General features: G+C 37.1%; 2 protein-coding genes across 2 annotated transcripts; one reads left to right on the forward strand and one right to left on the reverse strand.

Annotated features, from left to right (window-relative positions):
• Window positions 1-271: 271 nt before the first annotated feature.
• Window positions 272-2016, forward strand: LOC134533827 (NEDD8-activating enzyme E1 catalytic subunit). Its single transcript, XM_063371509.1, has one exon. It carries the CDS (start codon window positions 414-416, stop codon window positions 1749-1751), a length of 1338 nt encoding a protein of 445 aa, XP_063227579.1. The 5' UTR covers window positions 272-413; the 3' UTR covers window positions 1752-2016.
• A 2246-nt stretch (window positions 2017-4262) lies between these two features.
• On the reverse strand, window positions 4263-17632 carry LOC134533828 (IQ calmodulin-binding motif-containing protein 1-like). Its single transcript, XM_063371510.1, has 4 exons — window positions 17487-17632; window positions 14001-14256; window positions 8601-8779; window positions 4263-6581 (listed from the first exon to the last, which is right to left on the reverse strand). The coding sequence occupies exons 1-4, from the start codon at window positions 17500-17502 to the stop codon at window positions 6442-6444; spliced, it is 591 nt and encodes a 196-aa protein (XP_063227580.1). The 5' UTR covers window positions 17503-17632; the 3' UTR covers window positions 4263-6441.
• Between the last annotated feature and the right edge of the window lie 578 nt (window positions 17633-18210).

Raw genomic sequence — 18210 nt, forward strand, 5'->3', positions numbered from 1 at the left:
ATACTGCATCAAAACAAAATTCCCCATTTCATGAATCATTTAAAGAACGTAACTTTGTATACAGTTAATTACGTTAATATATATATCGGTGTTATTCAGAACTAATCACTAAGTAAATAGTATAGAATTTTTAAATAAAAATGTCAGTTTTTAATATGGTTAAAACAAATTCAACGATACGAATATTCTGTTTGGAGTACTAAATTATACGAATTTTACATGCAATTAGCACACCTTTCTACGCTCGTTTCGAGTCTATGGGAGTAGTATCGAAACTCGAAATCGACCGGTGCACATCCTTGTAAATAAATATGCACTGGCATTTTGACAAGTATAATTATAAGAGTAAAATTCTGTGGATGTTTTGAAAATAGTATTTAAATTGAACGTGAGTGTCGTAAACACACATCAAAATGAGCTCGGGTGAGACTTGCGAAAATTTACAATATAGGTGGAACCATGTGCGAAAAATATTGGAAAGACCGGGGCCTTTTTGTCATCCCAATGAAGACAGGACTGTAAACGTCTTGCAGTTTATTATGAACACGTGCAAAATACTTGTAATCGGCGCGGGTGGTCTTGGATGTGAACTTTTAAAAGATCTAGCACTTATGGGTTTTAGAAGTATTGATGTTATTGACATGGACACAATCGAACTTTCTAACTTAAATAGACAGTTTTTGTTCCGTAGGAAAGATATTGGCGCTTCCAAGGCAGAAGTTGCCGCGAAGTTTATAAACAGCAGAGTTCCAGGGTGCGTCGTTACTCCGCATTGTTGTAAGATCCAAGACTACGACGAGTCTTTCTACAGACAATTTCACTTGGTCATATGTGGTCTTGATTCCATTGTAGCGCGACGTTGGATAAATTCAATGCTAATTTCTTTACTGTCGTATGACGACGATGGAGAGTTGGTGGAATCAAGTATAATACCAATGATAGATGGTGGCACGGAGGGTTTCAAGGGCAATGCACGAGTCATAATTCCTGGTCTTTCAGCATGTATTGAATGTACGTTGGACTTGTTTCCTCCCCAGGTAACATACCCTCTTTGCACAATCGCCAATACACCCCGCCTACCAGAACACTGCATCGAATATGTTAAAGTGGTTTTGTGGCCAAAAGAAAACCCGTGGAATGCCTCAATCGATGGTGACGATCCAAGTCATGTTAACTGGATTTATGAGAAGGCTCTGGACAGAGCCAACCAATTCAGCATCCAGGGTGTGACATACAGACTGGTGCAAGGTGTGGTTAAAAATATAATCCCAGCAGTGGCTTCCACCAATGCAGTGATAGCAGCAGCATGCACCACAGAGGCATTCAAGCTAGCAACACGTTGCTTCCTCCCCCTGGACAATTACATGGTGTTCAACGACGTGGACGGAATATACACTTACACGTACGAGGCAGAGCGGAAAGAGGACTGTCTTGTGTGTGGCCAGGTTCCGAGGACACTGAACATCAAGAAGGCTGGGATGAAACTGGAAGAACTGCTAGCACTGCTCTGTGAAGACACAGAGCTGCAGATGAAAAACCCGGGTCTGACGGCGATGGTAAACGACAAGAATCGCACTCTGTACATGCCTAGGGGCAACATTGAGGAGCAGACTAGGGGCAACCTCAAGATGACCCTGGAAGAACTTGGCCTTAAAGATGGAACGCAGCTGATGGTGGCTGATGCTACCTCGCCGAGCGCGGCTGTTCTCACTCTCAAGTTTGTGCCTCCCGTCGATGTTGAAATGCAGTGAACTGATTGCTGCAACTTGTATCAGTTTTTTTTGGTCTAGAATGTTGGCACTAGTGTGGTGGGTTTGATGCATAAGTGTGTCTTGAGCAGGTTCTCACAATGCAAGTTTGACAGAAGTTGCATATGGCTGCTTTAATGTTCCGTTTCTTTTATAAGATGCTTACAATTTCAAGGAATGTTGCACATGATGTCTCACATTATTATTTTTTTGTCAGTTGTTTGAGTTTTTTTTTGCCAGAGGCATGATAAATCATTACACAAGTAAATGGTGCGTTGTTAATTAGATTTTGAACACAAATTATTAATGTTAATGTTATCAGTACATTATGCTTAGTACAGGCAATTACTAATGATTTGGCAAAGTTGAATCTGTGTGTCATATATTCAAAATACAATTTTGATTACCTAATATGAGTAGGTAAAAAATTAACTTCTTATAATTCACTGAATAATCTTTGGTTAGGGTTACATTTGCTGAGTATCGGCTTCTGGAAAATAACGTGAATACTAACAAAGTGGTAGAATGGTTAGGTTAGGTCAGTTACATTAATTACTTATTAGTTATAAATTATTTATTATTAATGTACCTGACCTAACTTAACTAACCTTTCACTCTAGTTATAATGTGCCTTAATTTTCCAGAAGCCACTACTCTGCACTTACCAGTTAAGGCCTGTCTACAATTGCAATGTCTTCAACTGTGTCCGACGGGCTCCGATAACTGGTTGGCCCACTGACGTGACGTCATGCGTGGTGCTGGCAGTGCGGATCCAGGATTTTGGTTTGGGAGGGGCTTGACCCAGCTGAGGCTAGGCTTTATCAAGGCAAACACTAAAACAATAGTGGACCCAGATGCTTTTGGAGGGGGCTTGAGCCCCTTAGCCCCCCCTCTGGATCCGCTACTGGGTGCTGGCAATGGTGTAAATACATTGGTCATCTTGAAGTTTTTGTTCTTTGGTAGCATAGAAGAATGAACACTTATGATATTTGCTGTTTTCGGTTGCCATTTCCAAAGGTAAATAAAGTAACGGGCATTATTAGAGTTAAATTTTGCCTTACAGAATAAATAAATGTTATTGACCTTTCACAAATCCCACAAGTTGGCTAAGTATTTAAATCTTAGGTGTGTATACATTTACAAAGCATGAAAATAGGTAGTAAACAAAAACCACTGAAAAACTATTACGGTGCTCTATATTTACTGCACTCTGGTGACTACTCTAGAAATGGGCATTGTAATTGTAGACAGGGCTGTTTTCTGTGAGACAGTGTGACGACATTCACATTAGGATAAGGTCATGGACCGCCTACGGGTTCAGACTATTGAAGACGGGCTTTTAGGGTTTTAGGTTTGGTCAGTTGAGTGTATTGCTAATCTGAACTAGTATCCGTCAGTGCAATGTCAGTGCAAAAGAGTGTTCTTGCCTGAAAGCAAGCAGTTTATCTTACCTTCCTTCCAAACTCACTTTTCTCGCTAATACATGTTCGTTGGTTCCATTCTCCTTCTATTTTAATACAGTGAAATCTCATTACAACGTACCTGTAAAAACCCACCTATGTATTTAATAATAAAAGTACTTTGTACTTAACTGTTACTAAATGTATAACATCTTGTATGGCCCTGAAATCGTATATACTTTAAAATGAAAAATCCTTTATAGTGAGGTACTTTATAATGAAGTTTCACTGTAAAAATTGTTCTATTTTCTGTTTTCCATTTCTGAAGTTTATCTTCCTGCACCTCTGAAACCTTCTATCAGATCTCCACCTTCCCATACCACTTGCTACCAATCTTATCACACCTTGTGCAAGCCTTTCTCATGGCCAAGGTGGACAGACCAATAGAATCACTTACCTTGAGTTCACTTAGGCCAAATTGCAACCCATACTGTGATAACTCATTTTAATATAACAAACACTGTGTTTATGTTTGGAATCTTTGAAGTTATGTTCAAAATTATGTTTCACACCATGATTAATCATTGAAAATCATGAAGAAAAAAGTTTAAACCATACAATTGTTGAGTTGTGTACTTTTGATTCTTTGTGTGTGATATTGTAAATATAAACAGGAATTGTTCATAGTTTTACACACTATTCTGCACACACACTGGTAAATGTACCCACATTGTTCCGTATGTTAGGCCGGAAACATTTCCAAACCCTCATAGTTAATAACCACAGAAACTTTGTGATTTATGAACAAATATATCGAGCTGAATTGATTCAGCACTTGATTGTTTGTATATATATTTGTGTGTTTGAACAGAATATTTTACAAAACTTGCATTGATTTGTGTGTGAACAATTTAAAATTTATACTTAGTAGGTAATTAAAAGAAGTGTTACATTAATAGAGCAACTATGTTGCAACCATAAACTCCAATTATTATGACCTCAAAATTAAATTAACTAAAATAATTCTGAAATTAAATAAATTATTGTTGTTATTTTCAACCTTTTACTACAATATCACCAGAGCGTAAACTGTTTCATTGTTAGCAAACAGAGGTTGTAAAGTACTATGTATTTATTATTAAATTTAATGCTTTACTAGCAAAGGCCTTCAGTAAAGTAATGCAATTTGTCTGTGTGATGGACGTATCTCAAAAAGAAAAAAGAATTACAAAGAGGTGGAACTAAAATTATGAATTCTTTTACCAAAATTTCACTAGACATTATAATTATTGTACTGTTAGTACAAGATTGATGTGTACATACATATGTGCAAACGTGTGCTTTATTATGTAGAGGCATAAACTATAGGTTTATCACTGCTCGAAAGTGCAAATCTGTGTGCTGTCTGGGGCAACAGAACCACATGCATGGGAAAAATTCGCACAAACACACTCTGTACCCAAACTTTACGACAGACTGAAGTACATATACTAACAAACGTGCACAGTGATTTTGGCGGTCTATTATGTCAAACAACCAGAATACGTTTTTGGTAAATGATTTGTTTTGGAACTAAGTCAAATTGTCTTCGACGGCCCTTGTGAATATTCAATCTTACACTGACGTCTTTTGGTGTGAATTGTCGTTAATTCACTTCGGCATTATGTGCCTATAAATATAATGTATTTATTTCATGAGTACAAACAGTTTATCTTTCAGGAGATTATTTTGGCATGGTTTTCTTTGAATTATTTATTAAATAATTTTGCCTAATCTTGTGGTTTCAGGCATTTTGTTTACCAAATTTAATTTGACTTGCACTTTTGTAGGAAGGCCTTTGAAACTCCTCTGTGATTTTAGATTGTGATGAAAACCACACACGTTTCAACCGGGATTTAAATCCTGGTGCTTCAGGAATTTAATTCAATGCCTTAGAAGTGATAGCATCAGGAGTGGCTCCAGGATTTATTTTTGGGCAGGCCCGGTTTGTACCGCAGATGTTTGATGCTCAGTTTTGAGAGTCCGGGCTTTACCAGAGGGTGGTCCAGGAAATTTTTCAAATACAGATGCAAAATAATAAGTTTTGTTGCTTTCTGGCTGTCTCAATATGTATAGTATAATATATTAATATAATTAAAATGATTATAAATGCATAATTGTATGTCAACAAAATACACTTTAATACCTATAAACATCACAAAATTAATTGTTAGGATTAAACTTGTGTTAATATCTAAGGTGAATATTACAACACAACTCGTACATAATGTAAAATGTTACAAATCTGCAGGCGAATGTATAGTCATTTCATCACAAACTGCCCTTCTCAGAAGGGTAGACGATTACAGTTTGTAATGAAAATAAGATTTACTTTTCTTATAGTTTTCAAAATGAACCTGATGTTTAATATAAATTATGTTTATTTATAAAAAGACAAAATGTTAGGTCACCAGCTGGAGCCGTCACTGGATGGCATGCACCTCAAACCTTTATGCCTCACTAACGATATGTCTACAGTTCACCACAAAGTTGGCTGTGGGTTGTGGTTCAACCACTATTTACACTATAGCACTCTATCAGGGTTAAGGCTTGGCAGGCCTATTGACTAATTTTTTCAATACATTCCGTGGAGCTTTTTTTTTTTACGTCAGACATCATAAAGCTATGGAACAAGCAAGTTTTACATTGAACCAGTGTGGTATTTGCAAATTTTATAGAAAAGAAGAATATGAATAAAAGATGTTAACAAAATGAGATGTATTTTTAATACAAAACTGTAGGCATACTACAAAAGATAACTAGGCTAGGCAATTTTTACATTAAATTTGTATAGCAACCTTAAAAATTGTTTAGGATACACATATACTATGTTTTAAATTAACTACTTGGTTTATAATACAAAGTATATATGTTCATAATACATATGCTAATAACCAAGTATTTTATAATTATATAAATTTTATAAATAAATTAAAATAAATAAACCAAAAATTGTTTCATTACCGTAATCTTGCAAGAAAAACTATGCACATGCATTCACTTGCTAGACTGATAGCTGCTGTGAGGGTATTGGAATTGGATGCTTGACCCACTAAGCCTAAGCCTTCGCTGTTAAACTGTGAAATCTGACATTTCTATTCACACATATCCACAATTTGTTATGGTTCACAGGCTCCGTTCCATGAAACACAGTTTTGAACACAGTCTAATGAACGTAATGGAGACAACGAACATAAAAGACAGACAAATCTGGAGCGGCAAGGTCACGCATTCTCTCGGGCACGAGATGAGTTTCACAGTTTCTTCCACCACGGACTTCGCAGCCTGTTCAACTGCTGCTTGTGGGACAGTCTCGCAGCAGCGGCGTCTTGCAGCGGCCGACAGCAATACATTGACAAGTCCACGTTACGACACCGTGTCAAGTCCGGGGAGTCTGGAAAAAAAAAATGTGCGTCTTTGTCTCCTGTCGCCGGTTGACAATCACCTGACAACTTTTGGAATCAAAGGTTCAGAAAAAAATCTTTGCCTTTACTAATTACTAGCTGCCCGACCCGGCTTGGCACGGCTATACTAATGGAAAAAAATTAAGCCACATCTCCCATTTACAGTAATGGTAAATAAAAAAAATTCAGTGAAAATTTATTACAATGCTGTATAATGTACCGGAGAGAAAATTAATAGCACCGATGGTTTTCGACTCGTGCACGCAACGTACAACTGATGTAACCGTACTTCGCTACAGCAGTCTACAGGCAGATCACTCTTGCGCCGCTCATTATACATGCCCCTCCTTGTGGGTACGCCACTGCCGCGCGATGCCCGTTGCCATGGAGACGCAGAAGGCATGAGCAATGCAAAATCCTGTTCTCATGCAGACAAAGTACCCACTGTTGCCTGGTTTTAACCACCCATGGGATCTAATTTTCGGAAAATGTCATCCTGCGTAACATAAGGAACATTACTGTGAAGTTTCAAGTCTGTAAAATATATATACTTGAAAAAAGGCAATAAAAAAACAAATTACACACAGAGAGAGGAAAAATAAAGTGTAGGTTTGTGATTTAAAGTGATAAAAAGTATTTAAATACTAATTGAACTCTTATGAGGGTACTGATTGCTTCGTTGTTAATATCACACGGGTGTTTTTTTACTTGTATGGGAAAATTAAGAATGATAAGGCATCTATTGCGTGGCAACAATGTTAATAGGCAATAGGAAATAATCTTCTAGTGCCTGCGGCATTGTCAACACACACTTTGTACGTGTACTGCATGTTGTATCTAACCCCCTCCAACACATTTGATTCTAAATTGGACTTTTAGTAAGGATCCCTAATGTTATTGATAATATAATATAGCCTATAGCCTTCCTCGATAAATGTACTATCCAATACTGAAAGAATTTTTCAAATCGGACCAGTGGTTCCTGAGATTAGCGCTTTCAAACGAACAAACAAACAAACTCTTCAGCTTTATAATATTAGTATAGATATAGATTCTAAGCAAGATCTTCACATCTCATTTAAAAAATATAAATTTTATTAAACAAAAAATGAAAAATATATATTTATTTTATGTGTCCAATTATCATAAGAATTGGCATTAGTGGCTCAGGCATTATCACAATTTTTAAGTACTTGAACTATTTTAATAAATCTGTTAGTTGTGATAAACACATTTACTTTCTTTAAGTTGTTCCAATATGTTTTATTTGTTCCACTAAGGTAAAAATTTTTAGAACTACTTCTTGAACATTGAAATTTATATACTGTTTTTAAAGTAACATACTTATGGTTTACAATTTTCATATATATTTTTTTACCAAATATATCTTCGAAAAATTCAACAAAATTATTTACTTAATTCAAGGACACATTAAATAGCTAAAAATATACACATTCCACTGCAAATAATAAAAAAAAAAAAATAGTATTCACAACAAAATGTTAAGATGGATTTGAAGAATTTAATCCTTTGAGGCTGAAGTTATGACATCACTTTCCATTCAAGGGATTGAAAACAATAAATATTTAATGTGAATTGAAGCAAAATATTATATTGTAAAAAAAAACCATTACAGTAAAAAAAATGCATCTATAAATGACAGGATTCCCTATCAGAAATGGCTGTCATAGGTACGTACACAGAAGAATGTTTCCACTTCTGAATGGTCATGTTATAAAATAAATACGTGATGGCTAATATTAGCGAAGGAAGATAATCATAAAAGTACAAGACAAAACCTAGCAAATTTTGACGAACGTATTCAAGGTAGAAAAAATTACTTTTGCACTATTCACATAGAATTTTTTTTTCGAAGTTAAATTATGTATTTATAAAAAATAATAAATATCTAACAGAAGTGTATGAAGGAATTCATTTAGGGATGAAAAAAGGATGGGGGGATATGTCTTCCCCATCATTCCCCTGTGTACATCCCTGATAATACTCACTCTGAAGCAAATGAACAGTAGCTTCTATGTTGGCACAAGTTGTCTCTGTGTTCTGGTCTTCTAATCTCCTCGTGGCGGCAGCGGAATAAAATTCCTTAAGCAGTGACTGCACGTGATTGTGCTGGCTTTCAACTTGTTCAAACGTTTCAAATTTCACCTTGCCATACTTGGCATCCCACCTGAAAAATATATGTATTTTAAGTACTGAACTGAAGCATTTTTGCTTGTTCTTAAAATGCTTTCATTAACAGCATTAACCTCATGATGTACCGATTGTTCGCAAATTGCAGAGCTGAAATTTAATGGGAGGAAGGCAACGCCAAAACAACAAGCAACTTTTCTTAGAGAACACAAATTATAAATGAAAACCTGAAATTTTACAGGTGCAGACACAAATTTTATTTGATGGGCTTCAGTGGAGTGCTCAAATACTTTGTGGGAAGCAGCAATAAGCGAAGTGCAGACGTTCAGAGTTAGACATATGTACTTTGATGTACATCACCCTTCGTGGTATGAAACTCCCAGTCACTGGTTCCAGTGACCGGTTAAAAAATGCAAAGATCTACCTCTTCCGTACACACTGGTTGTTAAAGCGCCCTTGGTAAATAAGCACCAATCTTGCTACAATGTTATTAGCCTGGTCGTACACCAATAAAACATAGGCAATCTCTGAGAATGATAAGTCTGCAGTGCTACTGATGTTTGTCAAATCTGTAATAGCACCATTGTACTCAATGACAGTCAAGAGTCAACACTGCGCTAGTCGCCCAAAGCCCAACGTGTAAACATACCACAACCAATCATCCACTGTCCTACACACCAGACAACTGGTTGCTAGTGCATTTGACTAACTAAATATTCGAATCCAGCTCCTAGCCTGGTCTCCCGCGGAGCCAGTGGAGTATTCTACTGAAGCCCACCAAAGTGGCACCCGTAACTTTAAAGTATTTTGTTTGTTTATACATATTTTCCTTAGCAAATGTAACTTGTTTTGGCAATTCTTGCCACCCATTAAATTTACGCCCCACAATTAGCAAACATCCTGTAGCTGTATAATGTTAATAATGAATAATTATTTGTTTCTTCCGTACTGGCTCTCTATACGACACGCCCCTGTGATACAAAGGCGGTGGAGCATAGTTTGGGCCAGGCATGAAAGGTGCATCCATTGAGTTAATCAGAAAACCCACTAGGTCGACAAAACGTGGCTTGGAACGGTGAGGCATTGTCCTCCTGAAACCTACAGCAAAGGCATGGTTCATCATTTCTACTATCACCACGTACCACACTCGTACACCACAGCGGTCCGGCTGAGCTTACGCTATTCTCCAGCGAAGAACTCGTCTGGTGCCACAATGAGCTGTGCTAGTGGGTTTACACAGTTTTACTTCCATATTTATTTTTTCCTTCAGGAGGTGGTGCTCCTTGAGACTTGTTCAGGCGTGATGCAGAATAAATCAGGGTTCAGTGTCTCATCGAATTTGTGGTCATTGGAGACGACAAGGGTTGGCTGAGATGAGAATGGAGCGTTAACGGAATAGGCTACCTATGGCTCACGACAAATTCCGCCCTGTTTCCCACAAGCGGAAAGTCAGGGTGTGACTCCCAATCCAACCCGGATCACCTTGGTGGTCAGCGAGCAGTCTGATACCAACGTGGGCCCCTTACACGAGGCAGAAATATTACCCCAGGACACACCAGTGCTGAGATACAGTACTTAGGGAAATAGCATGGCACAGAATGGAAGCTCTGAACCTTAAACACTGACATTATAAAACCAATATTTCATTCTTGTGACACGTTAAAGACTTTAAAAACTTTCAAATAATGCACTGTTTATTGAGCCAGACTGACATTTTGTAACACAATGAAAATTTTTTAGTAAACGTATTTTTGTTGCTGCATACAAGTATGCTATGCTACATGGTTAGAAAGCTTGAACTTTTTTTTACTAACATAAATATAACAAAATTAATTTCCTAGAATAGTTGGTAATTTTAAGTGATGCAAGCTGTCAGTATGGCACGAGTGGTGACTGACGGACTGAAACACTGTGCTCGTATCACACAAGAGAAGATTGAACGTGATCTTTTAGCTCAATATTCCTAAATGACTAAATACTGCACAAGCTATGAAGTATTTCTTTGCAAGGATAGATTTGCTAGATCGTTTTAAAAATAAAAAACTGCCAGGAATTCTGGTAAAATGGTTTACTATGCCTAAAAGACTGGTATCAACTTATGTATTTTGCATCACACGAAAACTGCTTCAGCACAAAACAATCATCATGATTTATTTATTTATTTATTTATTTATTTATTTATTTATTTATTATGGCCTTCTATACAACCCAAGCAGATGGGAAGAAGTTGTCAATTTGCAGAACCACATTTCACATACATATATCATTAGAGAACCGCAATAAAATACTACATAAGTATTACATATAAAACAAATACATATTTAAACAAATTCAAACAGATAGAAGTTGTCAGTTTAAAAGCACAATATATATAACAAACATCATTAAAAAAACAACAATGAAACACACACACATATATATATATATATATATATATATATATATATGTTACACATATGATCATAGACAAATAAACAATTTATAAAAACACATTACATATAGCAAACATCACTAAAATACAACAATACAGAAATACATATTTACATGATACAAAAATAAAATAAAATACTATTTATCAAAGAATTCTTCTAATGAGTAGTAAGCTTTTTGTAGTAAAAAGGTTTTAAGTTGAGATGCAAATGTATGGTTATTACTATTTTCCATAATACTTTTTGGGAGTTTGTTAATTAATTTCATGCCCATATAAAATGGATTTAGTGTATATTTTTTGGTTCTATGCTGTACATTATGTAATTTATCAGCGTTTCTTGTTAAATATTTATGTATATCACTATTTTTTACTAATTGTATATTATTGTTATAAAACAATATTGTTTTATATATATAGGTGTATGGTAATGGTAATTGGAGGCAAGCAGAGCAGACAATTGCAACACACTATTATTATTTTTTTATGAATAGGAAGGGGCTGGTAAAAATTCTTAAGTACCGTAAAATGAGGTGAATAGGATCAGTTTGAAAATTCACATTGGAATGTCAATGGGAAATATGAAATAAAAAAATGTTTTTATCCATTCAAAACTTGAGTCTTTATCCATAGTTTCTAGTGGTTTAGTCATGTTCTATTATGTCTAATGGTTTTTGCAAAAAAACTATAAATATTGTGTGATCCTATTCACCCCAAATATGGGGTGAATAGGATCACTCACTGAAATGTATGCATGATCCTTTTTGTAGAGCCTGTGGTGTGAAAAGGATCAGTGTTTTTCTTGCAACTAACAATTTTTAATAAAACAGCCATGTAAAATTTTTTTTTATAATTTTTTTTTCAATAAGATTTTTCACATTATTTGTAATAATACATAGATTAGGCATAAAATGTTTTTATTTTAATGAACATACCTGTAACTATTCTTGAATATCTTATATATTACCCGGTACAAGTATAGTCTCTTCTAAAACAACAGAAAAGCACCACAAAATTATAATACATACTGTATGGTCCTGTATAACTAACCACTAATGATTTGAACTTAAGTTATAATTTTAGCAGCATTTCATGAAATTGAGTTGTGGTTAAATTTGAACTTGAGCTGGCCTCTCCGGATAACTTCTGGTTCTGACCTGGCTGAAGGTAAAACTGGAAAAGTCCAACACAGCTGGAAACACATATATATGTCCCGAAAAATCTCGTGTTTGTTTGAATCTTAGAAAACTTGCTTCAAAGGTTTCACAGTCGAGTTTCTGCACAACTTGACTTATGTAATACAGAAGTTTGCTGGGTCCTGGTTTGCTTCCAGTTTCTGCAGCGAATCCTACAAGAACCCAGTCCTTAACGTGAATGTCATCTTCCGATACAGGCTCTATGTTGTTAAATGTCCTTCCAAACTGTGTCACTTTTGATTCCTCAAGCTCTTGACTTTCAATGGAACCATCGGAAAAGCTGTCATCAGAGCTGTCATCTGCAGTGTTGTTTCTTTTTTCTGGAAAGGCAACATCTTGTGTGTTCTCAGAGTATGCTTCTTCTGGTACTTCTGGTTCATAATCTTCATCTGATACTGGTATCGGACACTGGACACTTTTACCTGCTTCCACAGGTATTTTCTAAATAACTTTTAACGATAAGCTGCAAACCATACAAGTCTAAAGGATATCCCCATTCTGCACATACTAAGAGTTTTTCAACAAGCAATTTTTCTTCATGTTCGCTTAACACAGTCTGACCACCAATGTGTTTAACTTTACCCTTCAAGTGTCTCTGCAGAACAGTGTAGGGAATTCCATACTTCTTACTTGCTTGTCTAATTCTTACTCCATGGTTATACACATCCTTTCTTGCTCTTTGAATGACATCAAGATCTGGTTCACGATACACCTTTCCTCCTGGATTTGGAATATACTCACGGGGCATTTCAAACTTGTAGTGATCCTATTCACTTCCAAGTCTAAAACACAATGCATAGAAATATAAAATTAGTTCCAAAATCATTTATTTCATCACTAAAATAGAAATGTTAACATCAAATAAATCTAAATACATACCTGAATAATATATCCAAATACAAATACAAAGTTATAACTCGTCATATATACTACACATGAAGTTTTCGTACACTCACAAACTTGATTGACTTAACCTCAAATTTCAGATGGCTGTTGTGTGAAGTGCTGCGAACATGCAAAACATTCATACACTTCAAATGTCATGTAAACAAAGCATAAACACTAACTAATTGTAATTATTTTCTGTTGCCATTATTATTCATGTCCCAATTTTTTTCATCTTACAATGAAGTTTTGATCCTATACACCACATTGATCCTATTCATCTCATTTTACGGTACTTAAAAGATTTTATATTCAAGGAAAATGATTTGAAGAAAAATATTAAAAAAAGGTAAAATTCAGAAATTCAAACACTAGCAACTGTGTAGTTGGAAAAAAACTCTATTAGTTACACCGAACAGAAGCTATTAAAGAGATTTCAGTATCTGATACCAGGTACAACCCTATGGGAATGTCTGTTTAACATTTCAAAGAAAGTTTCTGACACAAAAAGAAATTGATTTAGGTATATCCTAAAAATGAAAGTAAATAGGTTTACTTAAATGTATCCTTAATACTTAAATATGTATTTTTACTATGCACTCATATGACTTATTTAATTTATGACACATAAGTTCTTTAATTAGATTCGAGGAACTCTTGCAATAATCAAATACAAGATTTGGATTTGAGAAAAAATTTAGATTAAATTGAGTAGATACTTTGAATGTTAAAAGGTCCACTCCTCTTACGTTCCGATTTCTCGTTGGAGTTCCTGCAGGGTGTCTTCGCTGATCCTCTCGAAGCCGGCAGTCGGCACGGCTTCGTGCAACTCGCGCGTGTGGGCCCAGTCGCGCACGGCTCGCTGTAGTCTCCGTGCCGCCCGGTCACGTCTGACGGCTTCCCGGGACTCTGCGATCTGCCTCCTCACCCGACAGCCTCGCCACGTCGACTGGATCCTGACGGCTGCCTTCTCTTGCAGTTCGAACAAGAAGTACGACAGCTGATCTGCAGGAGAATTCACACACAATGACAAACAACGAATGATTTTTTAGATTCGGTATTTAACACCTCAGAGTAGCAGCTCTTGGAAATAAATATTAACTAAAGTGAAAGGATAGTTAGGTTAGCAACATTAATAATACATAAAAATGACCATAAAATAATTGAAAAAATAATTTTTTTTACATATTATAAATAAGCTCACCTCACCTAAACATTTTTTCACTGAAGTAATTACTGTATTTGCCTTATTTCTCAGAAGTCGCTTAACAAAAGACGGAAGCAGACACCAATGAGGTTAAGCAACCATTTTTATGACAACTGAGCTCTAAGATATTTAAGTTCTATAAATTTGTGTGAGAAACGTTGATTAAGTTTGGTCAATGGCATTTAAAATGTGGTAAAATCGTGTAAAAGGTTGGTTCTTGGTTAAGCTAGCAGTATTAAAATATTTCAGAAACTAGAAGAAATTTTAAAATGCATTTTTGCGGGATAGTAAAGGCACATTAGTAGGTTTAAAAGGTGCTTCAACTATGAACAATAAATTAATGATGGACAAGCTGATTACAAATTTTCCTCAAATGGATAATGTGGCATAGGTACTAAAAAGTTCAAATAAGTAAGGTCCCAGGATAAAATTTGACATCGTACGGCCGAAGGCCACCCCAAAGCCCGACCTGCACCCGCCAGTACTCGGCTCCGCTAACGGAAAGCACCCCTAGCCATGGCCCACCCAAGTCAAGTGAGCGGACTGCAGCCCCAAGGTAGAGAATAGCGAACCATTTCTAATTACGCATGCAATGCACTCACCGTGCCTACAAAATTCCCCACGCAATAATAACGTAATCAAAAACAAACAAAAGCCCCTAATTAATAAAGTGCGACGTAGGAGTGCCCGGCTCACTCACGTGTAGTTTTCTGCTGAAACAACTGTGAGTGCAACCCTTGCGGCCTTCAGCCTAATTTCAGTAGGGAAACGTGTGACGTAATTCAAACCACCCCAAATTAGCATTATCGTTCGCCACTGGAGTAGTTTTCAAGAAACAGACAGTCTCCAGCTTGACTCTAATATTCAAACTTATTTTAGACAAACTTATTAAATGTCATTTCTATAACATATATAGATATTAGATTAATCATTATGTTTTATTATGTGAATTTAGAGCCACTTAAATTTAATTAATTATATAGATTTTTACAAATAATGGAACTTTAGAAACTCTGGCGCCACAGGGAGCTTACCCCTCCCCTCGCGCCAGGGCTGCACGCCAGTACAGCGCGACTCGCGGACCGGGACGGACGCACGTCCCACGGGGAACCAGCATCTCTTTGTTTCACCGAACGTCCATCTGGTAATTATAGTCACCACCAAAACCTCTTTTTAATACTCCCCGTGTGCGCCCGGTCCTTTTTCCGGTGTAGGGCCTAACCCAGCCGCATCAATTTAACACGCCCCACACAAAGCATTACGTGGGGCCGTGCAGTATTCGGTACGGGCCGTCTCCCGCCACCCCAGAACTTTATTTAATCGCCTAGTGCACAGGCACAGGCTACCTTCAAGATTAAACGTGTTTTAATTTAGTAGCGAGCCGCGGTCCACACAGGTGGGCCCGCGCGTCGCCAATTACAGATTACGAAATTAGCCGATGCTAATTGAACGCTCTCCCTCGACTGCAACTGGCGTGAGGACTTAAGTAAACGCACGTAGAGGCACGCAGGTGCCCCTCTCAGATAACGTGTGCAGTGTAATTGTGTAGGTACTTAAAAGCACCACAGAGTGCCGTTTTATCAAGTGTAATTGTAATCATAGTGTAATCAAAACTTCTACGTGTTCCGACGCCCCATTGGCAGTCATGTACCGCCGAGTAAACCTCGCGCCCAATGTAATGAACCAGTGTCAATCGTGAACAATAAAAAGTCCACCCCGCACCCCCCGTGCGACCCGTAGAACAACCAAAACAGTGTATGTAAATTAACTTAAACAACCCAACCCAATCAGGAAACAAATTTCACCACCGCCGACGGTTCTAGCGGACCACGCTGGGGCAACGAACCCACGACCATCACACCGTTAGACACCGAGCTAGCCTGGCGCCCTCCCGGAGCAGAAAACGCTAAGAAAGCCAGCCACCTCGCTAGGACCTGCGCCCGATCTTGAACACGAGACCGCGGCTGACGGCAAATTATAAGAAAAATGGAATTCAGCTGTGGCTTTGCAACTGACATGTTCAGACCACAGCTTTAGGAACTTGTGAAGCTGAACAAGCCTCAGCGAGTTCAGTACTGTGTAGACAAGTTACTGGGTCAGCATGGTTATGTAGCACTTTGGCTGGCACCTTATCATCCTGACCTGAATCTCTTACAGAGCCTGGGTTAGAGTAAAAGGGCAAGTTGCACCCAGAAATGATACATATCCTCTTGATGGTGTGAAACATCTCTGAGAAGATATTTTCAATTCTAGGAGAGAATATGATTGGGAAGCCCTTGTATGATAACGTAAAGAAATCAAAGAATGATTATATCAACACCAATGTGCGTTTAACTTTGAGATTGACAAAGAAATAGTAAATTTAGGCAGTATTGGATGTGTTAACAGCGATGAAAGTGCACTAGCGTCAACAGATGAACAGTATTGCAAAAATTGCAGAAGACGAGTAGAAAAAACAATGTAATCAGCTAAGTCAGTGTTTTCAGTTATTCTGTAGTGTATGAGACATGCTCTATCACCCCTTGGGTTCCCCTTCCCTCAGCAGTATTCCAGCAGCAGGCAAAGTCACATCTCTCCCTTGTGAGGTTGCTCTTGCTAGGAGTTGTTTGACGCACAGTGTAAATCATATGAATGGTTGGTTAGGTTACATTGGCTACATATAAAGTACAGTAAAATAGGGCGGATGCTTAGTTAAGTGTTAGCATTATATCTATGCAGCTGACCTACCCTAACCATGTATACAATTTGTTATGCAGCAAGCGAATATGACCGACCAATCGCACAATTTAAAGTATGTTTAATATAACTAACCTAACAAATTGTAAATAGTAAGAGCTGTTGGTTAGGTAAGCTACATTTTAATAACTTTTAAGTAGTTCTTTTACACAGCTAATGCCATCTACCCATCAAATCAAACATACAACACCGCGCCCGCACTCGTGTATAGAAATAATAACAAAAATAAACAATTGAACACACAATTTACTTGATGATACAAACAAACTACATGTACGTTTATAATATTTACCGTTGGCAGGGTACATATTCCCTGCAAATTTATTACCACGTAAAACCTTATATAAATCCGAAGAGACCTTTTTGAAACAAATTGCTTTTGTTTACTAACTTCCCAAATCAAAACAAGCTCGTCGGAATCGGTAAGCCTTCGGTACAACCCTCCCTCTCTTTTCTATGGTACAACCAATATAAGCATAACGTTTCGAGATTATATTATATTATATTATAATATGTTCCGCTCGCAATTGGGGTTTCACCTAGTGACAAGAAGTCCTCCCCTTTCACACACCCCTCTTAATAAGCTTTTATTCTCGACAGATTCCTTTTATTTATCACCAATAGAATTAATTCATCCAGCCCATTCCACTCCCTCTGGAACCACTCAAGGAAAACGTTCCTACTTCTTTTCATTCGCCACAATTCTCTCTGAAGCTTCCACCCGCGATAACTCTGAGTATTAAAGTTAGTTAATAACTACAATATTGTATAATTGACCAAGGGCTTGGTGACTGGACCTTAGGTTTCTAAGGCCGTGGACTGGACCACCCTCTCCTTACAAATCTTTTTTTTTTTTCTTCAGAGCCTAAAGTGTTCCTGGGTTGATGAGCCTCTATTAAGTAGTTTTTTTTTTAGATTATATTCCTACACCATACATTCACTGGCCTTTGACACTAGAGAAGAGTATAGCGGCAGGAATGAGTTTTTTTTCAGTAACCTAACTAAAACTTAAGTTT

The sequence above is a fragment of the Bacillus rossius genome, chromosome 7, assembly GCF_032445375.1.
Source record: "Bacillus rossius redtenbacheri isolate Brsri chromosome 7, Brsri_v3, whole genome shotgun sequence".
NCBI classification, from domain to species: domain Eukaryota; kingdom Metazoa; phylum Arthropoda; class Insecta; order Phasmatodea; family Bacillidae; genus Bacillus; species Bacillus rossius.

Coding starts and splice junctions, on each gene's coding strand:
- LOC134533827 (XM_063371509.1), top strand. CDS start 414: ATGAGCTCGGGTGAGACTTGCGAAAATTTACAATATAGGTGGAACCAT.
- LOC134533828 (XM_063371510.1), bottom strand. Junction 8,780..14,000: donor CTCCAACGAGAAATCGGAAC/GTAAGAGGAGTG, acceptor TATATTTTTCAG/GTGGGATGCCAAGTATGGCA. Junction 6,582..8,600: donor TACTGTTCATTTGCTTCAGA/GTGAGTATTATC, acceptor TTTTTTTTCCAG/ACTCCCCGGACTTGACACGG.